Source organism: Bos grunniens, chromosome 3 (genome assembly GCF_055505025.1).
Source record: "Bos grunniens cultivar Pamir isolate PY7600 chromosome 3, Bosgru_T2T1.0, whole genome shotgun sequence".
Taxonomy (NCBI): Eukaryota; Metazoa; Chordata; class Mammalia; order Artiodactyla; family Bovidae; genus Bos; species Bos grunniens.
In genome coordinates, this window is record NC_141167.1 from 25,995,762 (window position 1) to 26,007,294 (window position 11,533).

At 39.9% G+C, this 11,533-nt stretch overlaps 1 protein-coding gene across 3 annotated transcripts in view; it reads right to left on the reverse strand.

The window, feature by feature from the left end:
* The window catches only part of FAF1 (Fas associated factor 1), a 497,001-nt gene that overhangs the window by 439,173 nt on the left and 46,295 nt on the right, over nt 1-11,533 (reverse strand). For all 3 annotated transcript variants that reach the window (XM_086387547.1, XM_086387559.1, XM_086387570.1), the window contains exon 2: nt 2,525-2,593. In XM_086387547.1, the coding sequence (XP_086243673.1) occupies nt 2,525-2,593 (69 nt within the window). The remainder of the gene's footprint in view (nt 1-2,524; nt 2,594-11,533) is intronic.

Consider the following 11,533-nt stretch of genomic DNA (forward strand, 5'->3'; position numbering starts at 1 on the left):
AGAATACCTGTACCATTCAATTATTTAACTACCTGGGAAAATTCTCCTCTTGCAATATTCTAGATTATTGGGTTGAGAAAAAATCCAGATTCAGTAAGAATTTAACCTTCAAAACTAATGAAACAGACCAATATGAAGCAGACAAGGAAAGAACTTATAGCCATTCCCCCAAAATGGAAATTCTTACTTCAAAGACCTGGAGTCCATTAGTCCCAATATACAACCTCCCTTTACTCCAGTACCATGCATGCGTGGCTTGGTGAGATTTTTAACCTTAACCAGTAATTTGCATCAGCCTCTCTAAGAGATACTCTAAAAATATACATACTAAATAAAGCAATGTTCTTGCTATTGCAAAAGAAGTTTCAAGACAAGAAACCTGGTGATATTATTTCAAATAAGCTACTGTCCTTTCCCCCTTCCACCACATAGAAACCAGGAATATGTCACCTCTATCATGCTTTGTTAACAGAATCACAGTGGTGAAAGCATGGTTTTGAAGTCAGGCCATAAGAATATTTATAAACTTTGACAAGTGCTAAAACATGAAAAAATAAGATAATGAAACAGGCAATCCTAAAAATGTATGTAAGTCAGTAGAAATTTAAATTAGCACAACCAATCTGGAAGGTAGTATAACTATAATTATCCAAAAGCCTAAAAATATGTACATAATTTGACCCAGAAATTCAAATTATTAATTGAATTTATTCACTGTCTTCCAGGAAAACAGTAGGTTAAATACACAAGGATGAATGTAAAAGAATATCCTATAACATATATAATTCCAAAATATCACAGAAATTCTATCTAACAGCATAAGACTGATTGGTCAAATTACTCTGCTATAACCATACCATAAAGCACCAGCCAAACATTAAACATTAGAGAGAATGATGAATGGTCACATTTACTCAAACAGAAAGACATTCATGATAGCCCATTCAGTGAAAAACTCAGACTACAAAACAGTAGAAGTAGAAAACTCTAATTTGCATTAAAAAAAAAAATTTAAATCATAAAATTAAAATAAAACATTCTAGAATAACATACACAAAAAAGTTAAACAATAACTATCTCTAAATGATGGAATTAAATGTGATTATTAATTTATCCTTTATAAATTAATAGTGGTAAATCTACACAAAACACATAGATAATTAAGTTGATTATATAAATCTGTGTATGGACTTGAACATACCTACATATCTAATCTCACCTCTATTATTACTTTCAGTTTTGACTTTTGAAAATTAACATTTCTTCAAAATTCTAATTTAGACTTCTTTAGGATTTCAAAGGCATTGAGAGATATGTGTCATCCCAACACGACCAACACTGTTCCTATACTACTGTACAATTTATTTTTAGTTTGCTTTGCAATTATAAATAAAATACAATTTTGTCAATGTGCAGTGCTACGCTGGGCCTTGCCTTCTGAGTTACTGCCCAACCCCTCTCCAAAAAAAAAAAAAAAAACTAAACCATTTCTATAATAAACTGCCTGAAGTTCATAAGGAAAGCCACAGCACAATGCCACTTCTTTAATAGCTTTAGAAAAGAGTAATCATCAGTGAGGCCCCCTACCTCCACCCCAAGTGGAGAAACATCAAGTAGACTTATTCAGACATTCAACAAGTCTGACTTCCCTCTCCTTCCAAACATCTCTACCACAATACTACAGGGGAAAATGAAGCTTAATATACAGTAAGAGAAGTTTAAAGATAATTGAAATTACCTAAGATTTCATAATAATTTAGCAGTTTAATACTGAACTAAATATGAACTTCATATTAAATATATGACATTCAGATTGTCCTCATTCAGATTACAATTATAGATGGACCATGTATGATATGCTAAACCACCTGTAAGTAATGCTAAAGACATTCCAGAATTGATAAAATTTCATTGTCAAGATAGAGTTAGTTGCTCAGTTGTATTCAACTCTTTCCAACTCTATGAACCAGGCTCCTCTGTCCAAGGAATTCTCCAGGCAAGAATATTGGAGTGGGTTGCCACTTCCTACTCCAGGGGATCTTCCTGACCCAGGAATCGAACCCCCGTTTCCTGCATTGCAGGCAGATTCTTTGCCATCCTAGCCACCAGAGAAGCCCAGATAAAGAAAAAAGCACTTGAAGTAAGTCAGACAGTGAAAGACAAATACTGCATGATTTCACTGATATGTGTAATCTACAAAGAAAACCAAATAATAAAAACAGAATAAAGTGACAGTTGCTAGGTGTGGGTGGAGAATGGGTAAAGGTGGTCAAAAGGTTATAAACTTCCAGTTTTAACACGAATAAGTTCTGGGGGTCCACTGTACAGCATGGTAACTATAGTTAACAATACTGTATTATATAGTTGAAAGTTGCTAAAAGAGCAATGTGTTAACTAACCTTACTATAGTAACCAGTTTGCAATATATATGTACATCAAATCATCACACTGTACACTTTATACCTACACAATGTTGTTTCTCAAGTATATCTCAATAAAGCTGTAAAAAAGAAAAAGCACTTACCACTAAGTCCCAATTATTTTGTTCAAGCAGTGTAATAGCTTCATCAATGTTTTCAATGCCAGTACATGCCTGAAAACAAAGTAAGAATTTTAGATAGAATTTTGAGAATGAAGGTTAATTAGCATTGAAAGAAACAAACAGCATAATGTGCAATTTAAGTTTGAACAGGTATGTGAACAAAGCCAAGACATTAAATGCCTAACACTTCTAAGCATTTTACACAGATGGTCTGAAAATTGTTCATTACAATATAACTTAACATTACACTGAAGTAAAAGACAATAAAGTAATAAAGTATGTTTAAATGCTGATTGGAGCCCAGGATGATCACTACATCTCTATAGCCCCAGGACAACTTCTATTAAACAGCTTCTGATGAACAATCATGTGTTAAAAAAATGAACTTTGATCCATACTTCGCACTTTATTCAAAAATTAACTCAAAATAATAACAGACAAAATATTAGCAGCCACTGCCACTGCAGAACCACAATGCTGAAAGGAAAGCAGCAGCAGCAGCAGCCCTCACTGCCAGAGCAGGAGGAGCCTGGAGAGGGCTGAAAGTCCCATCAGACTACCTCACCTTCGAGGCCCTCCTGTCATGGCAATGAAAACCCTGGTGACTCCAAGTCAGCTCTTCACGATGATTCCACCATTGCTCAGTCTCCCATCTCCTCCCTGGGGCAGGGAAAAGGGTTAAGCCTCAGATCTGGCTCATGTGGTCACAGCTGGTAGGGGGCCAATGATGAACTGCCTTTTCCTGGACCAGGCCACAGGGATACCTCCAGGCAAGCTTTTACAAAAAGCGGAGAAATCCTCCAAGTCTCACGAGCTGGTCTCTTACTTAGAATACCTGCCTATCCAAGGATGGACCCCAGGTTATGAAAGACATGACTCAACTGCCCTGTCTGCTGACGCTTTGCCAAAAAGGTCCACTGTTCATATGGGGACTGAACTCTTTGTCTTCTACCACCCAGGCATCAATGGACTTCCTCTGTGAGACTGTGCCTTCCCACAGCCCTCTGTAACCTACCAGCCATATACTTCCCTGTGGTCCTGTGATAGCTAGTGTGGGGCTGTTCCAACAACCAATCAGTGACACCCACTCCCAATGGCCACCTCCCCCATTTGGGGTCCAAAGTTGTGTTTCATCACTGGTGTGCAGTGTACATACTTCTGATCGAGCCTCCAGAGACTCGTTTTCAGGACCCCATCTTTGCTCTGTTCAACTGCCTCCTGGATCCTCCTCCCCCTAGCCAATGACTGCTGAACAGGAAACTTCTTTGGTGCTGTTTCTTATTCATCTGTCCACCCAGCCTCCAGGGTTGCCCTTAATTCCTGAGAGGCGTAGAGCAGTTCTCTTCTTCTAGCTGCTTGTTTTTTAAGTTCTTTATATGTCACAACCCCTACACCCAATAGTATCAGCTGCTCTGTGAAACCGACCAGGTGGTCCAATCCCAGGTCAAGTTTGAATGACTGGTAGTCATACTCCCTGAAAGGCTATACCTCCTGTTTTTAAGTTTCACTGCTTCTGCACGAATAGCATGATCCCCACTACTAAGGTCTCTGGTCAGTATACTTTGTGAAACTGTGCGTCCCCTCATAGCCTTTCTTGGTGTTCACATAATCTTTGTCACTTTCAACAGTATAGTACTCTTTTCTCCCCAATTGAGTGAGGCCACTGTACTGTCTAGACTTTCCCCACCTCCCAACACGGAAAAATTATGAAACTTTACCCAAGACTGCCTTTCTGGTCCTCCCCATTTTTCCAGTGCCAATTTCTTTGGGTCTGACATAGGCCCAAGAGATGTCCTCTAAGTATCAGATGGGCCTACCCTGTGTCCTCTTTGACTTCCCTGGTGGCTCAGACAGTAAAGCGCCTGCCTACAATGCGGGAGACGCTTTACCATCTGAGCCATCAGGGAAGTCGAAGAGGACACAGGGTAGGCCCATTTGATACCCAGGTTAGAATCCCTGGGTCGGGAAGATCTCCTGGAGAAGGAAATGGCAACCTACTCCAGTATTCTTGCCTGGAAAATCCCATGGACGGAAAAACCTGGTAGGCTACAGTCTACGAGGTTGCGAAGAGTCGGACACGACTAAGTGACTTCACTTTCAATTACTCTTTCTTTTATGTCCTCTTCAGCCCATTTTACTTAAGATTACATATCTGTGAGGTGACCCGCCCTTTTGCTTGAATTCTGTGAATCTCCCCCTGGCCCATCTTTGGGTAGAACCTAGACAGTACTGTTGGCACCCCACTCCAGCATTCTTGCCTGGAAAATCCCCATGGGCGGAGGAGCCTGGAAGGCTGCCTGGAAGGCTGCGACCCATGGGGTCGCTGAGGGTCGGATACGACTGGGCAACTTCACTTTCACGCATTGGAGAAGGAAATGGCAACCCACTCCAATGTTCTTGCCTGGAGAATCCCAGGGACAGGGGAGCCTGGTGGGCTGCCATCTGTGGGGTCACACAGAGTCGGACACAACGGAAGTGACTTAGCCGCAGACAGTACTGTTGCCCACTCCCAACCTTCTTTCCCTACATCCATGGCATTCGCTGATGTCCATGCAAATGGCAGTGAACAGATTTAGTTTTGAACTGGCCCTAAGGAAAGAGGTCGGAGTTGTATGGGCAAAAGGGAAGAATAAGAGCCACTGGAGAACTGAGAATGAATTATTTTAACTTTTTTTATATTAGTAACAAATACAGTGGAAAATAAACAAATACATACATATCTAAATAAATAAATAAATAACAGACATAAAGTAAAACCCCAAACTACAAAGCCTCTAAATTTGTGCTGTTGGATACTACACACATATGGCTGGTGAGCCCTTGAAATGTAGTTCAACTGAGTTAAGATGTGTTAAATACATACCAGTGAAGGACTTAATACAAAGATTAAAATGGGAAGTATCTCATTAATAATTTTTCTAAATGAACAAATGTTGAAATAATCATTTAAAGTATATTGGCTTAAAGGCTTCCCTGGTGGCTCTGTGGTAAAGAGTCCACCTGCCAATACAGAAGACAGGGTTAGATCCCTGGTTGGAGAATATTCCACATGCTGCAGAGTAGCTAAGCCCACACAACACAACTATTGAATCTGTGCTCTAGAGCCTAGGAACTGCAACTACTGAAGCCCATGCGCCCTAGAGCCTGTGCCCCACAACAGAAGCCACTGCAATGAGATGCTCACGCACCTCAATGAGAGAGTAGCTTCTGCTCCCCATAACTAGAGAAAAGCCCACACAACAAAAAAGACCCAGCACAGCCTAAATAAATAAACGAAATTATAAAAAATTATAAAAAATAATTGGCTTGAATAAAACACATTTAAATTTATTTTACCTGTTTCTTCTATTTTTTCTGTTTCTTAATGTGGACACTAAAGAAATTTATTACATATATGATTCATTCTATTTCTAATGCTATTCTAGAAGAAAACATAGAAGGAAATCTTTGTGACATTTAGATACAAATGCAAAAGTACAATCAAAAAAACTGATAAAATGGACTTTATTAAGAACTACCACTCACGAAGACCAAAACAGACATGTCTCCAAAGAAGAAACAGAGACGGCCAAGAGGAACATGAGAAGATGTCAAATATCACTAATTATCAGAGAAATGCAAATCAAAGTGACGATGAGATATCACGTCACACCAGCCAGAAAGGCTATCATCAAAAAATTCACAAACAATAAAGGCTGGAGAGGGTGTGGAGAGAAGGGAACCCTCTTATACTGTTGGTGGGAATGTAAACTGGTACAGCCACTATGGAGAACAGTATGGAGGTTGCTTAAAAACTAAAAACAGAGCTATCATATGACCCCACAATCCATTCCTGGGCATATATCCAGAGAAAAACATGATCCGAAAAGATACATACACCCCAATGTTCATTGCAGCACTGATTACAATAGCCAAGACCTAGAAGGAACCTAAATGTCCACTAATAGGGGAATGGCTAAAAAAGATGTGGTACATATATATAATTCTTACTCAGCCATTAAAAAGAATGAAACAATGTCATTTGCAGCAACATGGATGGACCTAGAGATTGTCATACTGAATGAAATAAGTCAGACAGAGAAGGACAAATATCATCTGACATCCTTTACATGTGGAACCTAAAAAGAAATGATACAAATAAACTTACAAAACAGAAAGAGACTCACAGACTTAATGAGAACAAACTTATAGTTGTCAGAGGGAAGGATGAGGGAAGGAATAGTTACAGAGTGTGGGATCAATAGATACACACTGCTATATTTAAAATGAATAACCAACAAAAACCTACTGTATAATACAGGGAACTTTGCTCAAAGTTATGTGGCAACCTGGATGGGAGGGGAATTTGGAAGAGAATGCTGACTACAAACATCAAGAGGGAATTCTGGAGGGTAAAGGAACAGCTTAAATCCTAAATAACATAAAAAAGCAAAACAAGTAAGACATTTAAAAATGGAATCTTCATTTTAAGCTACATGAAGAGATAGGAATAATCCAAAGGATCCAAATACTAATAAAAGCTACTAAAAACAAGACTGGGAGTGGACTTTGGCTCAGATCATGAACTTTTTATTGTCAAATTCATACTTAAATTGAAGTAGGGAAAATCACTAGATCATTCAGGTATGACCTAAATCAAATCCCTTATGATCATACAGTGGAAGTGAGAAATAGATTTAAGGGACTAGATCTGATAGACAGAGTGCCTGATGAACCATGGGGAGGTTCATGACATTGTACAGAAGACAGAAATCAAGACCATCCCCAGGGAAAAGAAATGCAAAAAAGCAAAATGGCTGTCTGAGGAGGCCTTACAAATAGCTATGAAAAGAAGAGAAGTGAGAGGCAAAGGAGAAAAGGAAAGATATACCCATTTGACTGCAGAGTTCCAAAGAATAGCAAGGAGAGATAAGAAAGCCTTCCTCAGCGATCAATGCAACGAAATAGAGGAAAACAACAAAATGGGAAAGACTACAGATCTCTTCAAGAAAATTAGAGATACCAAGAGAACATTTCATGAAAAGATGGGCTCGATAAAGGACAGAAATGGTATGGACCTAACAGAAGTAGAAGATATTAAGAAGAGGTGGCAAGAATACACAGAAGAACTGTACAAAAAAGACCCAGATAATCACAATGGTGTGATCACTCACCTAGAGCCCGACATCCTGGAATGTGAAGTTAGGTGGGTCTTAGGAAGCACCACTACGAACAAAGCTAGTGGACGTGATGGAATTCCAGTTGAGCTAATTCAATTCCTAAAAGATGATGCTGTGAAAGCGCTACACTCAATATGCCAGCAAATTTGGAAAACTCAGCAGTGGCCACAGGACTGGAAAAGGCCAGTTTTCATTCCAATCCCAAAGAAAGGCAATGCCAAAGAATGCTCAAACTACAGCACAATTGCACTCATCTCACATGCTAGTAAAGTAATGCTCTAAATTCTCCAAGCCAGGCTTCAGCAGTATGTGAACCATAAACTTCCAGATGTTCAAGCTGGTTTTAGAAAAGGCAGAGGAACCAGAGATCAAATTGCCAACATCTGCTGGATCATGGAAAAAGCAAGAGAGTTCCAGAAAAACATCTATTACTGCTTTATTGACTATGCCAAAGCCTCTGACTGTGTGGATCACCACAAACTGTGGAAAATTCTGAAAGAGATGGGAATACCAGACCACCTGACCTACCTCTTGAGAAATCTGTATGCAGGTCAGGAAGTAACAGTTAGAACTGGACATGGAACAACAGACCGGTTCCAAATAGGAAAAGGAGTAAGTCAAGACTGTATACTGTCACCATGCTTATTTAACTTATATGCAAAGTACATCATGAGAAACGCTGGACAGGATGAAGCACAAGCTGGAATCAAGGTTGCCAGGAGAAATATTAATAACCTCAGATATGCAGGTGACACCACCCTTATGGCAGAAAGTGAAGAGGAACTAAAAAGCCTCTTGATGAAAGTGAAAGAAGAGAACAAAAAAGTTGGCTTAAAGCTCAACATTCAGAAAACATCATGGCATCCAGTCTCATCACGTCATGGGAAATAGATGGGGAAACAGTGAAAACAGTGGCAGACTTTATTTTTCTGGGCTCCAAAATCACTGCAGACGGTGACTGCAGTCATGAAATTAAAAGACGCATACTCCCTGGAAGAAAAGTTATGACCAACCTAGACAGCATATTAAAAAGCAGAGACATTACTTTGTCAACAAGGGTCCGTCTAGTCAAGGCTTGGTTTTTCCAGTGGTCATGTATGGATGTGAGAATTAGACTTTAAAGAAAGGTGAGTGCCAAAGAATGGATGCTTTTGAACTGTGGTGTTGGAGAAGACTCTTGAGAGTCCCTTGGACTGCAAGGAGATCCAATGAGTCCATCCTAAAGATCAGTCCTGGGTGTTCATTGGAAGGACTGATGCTGAAGCTGAAACTTCAATACTTTGGCCACCTGATGCAAAGAACTGACTCATTTGAAAAGACCCTGATGCTGAGAAAGATTGAAGGTGGGAAGAGAAGGGGACCACAGAGGATGAGATGGCTGGAGGGCATCACCAACTCAATGAACAAGAGTTTGAGTAAACTCCGGGAGTTGATGATGGACAGGGAGGCCTGGCATACTGCAGTCCATGAGGTCGCAAAGAGTTGGACACAACTGAGCGACTGAACCATACTGAAAAGCAGTTAAGACAGGGCAGAAGTTACATAGCAGGAAGTAGAAAGAAAAACTACAGGAGTAGAGAGCAAGTCTAACCACAGAAATTACCAGAAAGCACAAGCAAAAATACACCTCTTCAGTGACAACACTATTTTTCTTCAAAAAGAAAAAGAAAAAATTTTGAGGAGGTAGTTCTAAGAACCCATCCATCCACAGAAACTTACATCAATTGAGCAAAAACTGTCAGAGATAAATTTGCCAAAACTCTGGAAAGTGGTGAAAGCTTTATGTCAACCAAGCAAATACTGAAACAAAATAAAGGTGACTTAAAAACAGTATAAAAACCTTAAGGCATTTTTATTTTCCCCTTCTTCATTCTTGGGTCAATAACAATCTTGAATGCCCTAGCCCACATTCCAATGGTTGGACCCTTGACCCTAGTTCTACAGGGAGCAGAGTATACTTTGTTTTCAAAGAATTTGTTTGTCTATTGTGACCTGTATGGGGCTACCTCAAGGACTGATCGAGGGCACTCTCCTTTGATCAATCTGGATCTCTTTAGACAGAAAAGTAGCTATCAAGGGGCAATTCTTTGAAAAAGAATTTAAGGAAAATGAAAAATCCACTACCAGAACTTCCCTGGTGGTCCCGGGGCTAAGACTCTGTGCTCCCAATATAAGGATCCATGGTTCAATCTCTGGGCAGGGAACTAGATCCCTTATGCCACAACTAAGAGTTTATATGGTGCAACTAAAGATCCCATGTGCCACAACTAAGACCCAGCAGAGTCAAATAAGTAAATAAAAATAAATATTTAAAAAGAAAAAAAATTAAAATCCGCTGCCTTTTGGGACAAAATATTACAGTTAAGTGAAATAAGACATGTCTAAAATCTGGAGAAAAAGCTGCAAAGTGAATTTCTTTGGGAAATTAGGGCACTGAAAAACATGTGGGGAATTTAGAAGGACATGCACATGTCCAAGGTAAGACACCTACTCACAGAAAACAACTGGCTCATCTCTAGGCATAGCATGAACAGGAAATAAAGGCTAACATGGAGTTTCATACAGCCCAGCTGAGTGTTAGAATGTCTCAACACAGAGTCAGCCTGCAAAGACTAGGAAAGAATTTCCTTTCTTCCTTTTCTCTTTCCTCTTATTTTCTTTGTTATTCAAGGTGTTCAGGAAATCTCTCTCATAACACTAGCAGATCACAGCTAAAGAAAAAGAGATTTCAGATACTGTTACACATATAATGTTTATGTCCTCCCAACCCCTTTCAAACTTATATGCTAAAGTCCTAAGGGCTAGTGTGATGATGCATGGGGATGAGCCTTTGGAAGGTAATTAGGTTTTGTTGTTCTTCAGTCGCTCAGTCGTGTCCAACTCTTTGAGACCACACGGACCGCCGCACGCCAGACTTCCCTGTCCTTCACCATCTTCTGAAGCTTGCTCAAACTCATGTCCATTGAGGTGATGCCAACCATCTCGTCTTCTGTCGTCCCCTTCTCCTCCTGCCTTCAATCTTTCCCAGCATCAGGGTCTTTTCTATACAATCGGCTCTTCCCATCCAGGTGGCCGAAGTATTAGAACTTCAGCTTGAGCATCAGGCCTTCCAAAGAATACTCAGGACTGATTTCCTTTAGAATTAACTGGTTTGATCTCTCTGCAAGTCTCTCTCAAGAGTCTTTCCCAAAAGCACAGTAAGAAGGCATCAATTCTTTAGCACTCAGCCTACTTTATGGTCCCAACTCTCACATCCATAGCTTTGATAAGAAGGACCTTCATTGGTAAAGTAATGTCTCTGCTTTTTAATATGCAATCTAGGTTGGTTATAGTTTTTCTTCCAGGGAGCAAGCGCCTTTTAATTTCATGGCCACAATCACCATCTGCAGTGATTTTGGAGCCCAAGAAATAAGTCTCTCAATGTTACCATTGTTTCCCCATCTATTTGCCATGAAGTGATGAGATCAGATGCCATGATACTAGTTTTTTGAATGCTGAGTTTCAAGCCAGCTTTCTCACTCTCCTCTTTCACACTCATCAAGAGGTTCTTTAGTTCCTCTTCACTTTCTGCCATAAGGGTGGTGTCGTCTGCATATCTGAGGTTATTGCTGTGTCTCCCGGCAATCTTGATTTCAGTTTGTGCTTCTTCCAACCCAGCATTTTGCATGATGTACTCTGCAACCAAGTTAAATAAGCAGGGTAACAATATACAGCCTCGACGTACTCCTTTGACAATTCTGAACCAGTCCATTGTTCCATGTCTAGTTCTAACTGTTGCTTCTTGACCTGCATACAGGTTTCTCAGGAGGCAGGTAAGGTGGTCTGGTATTCC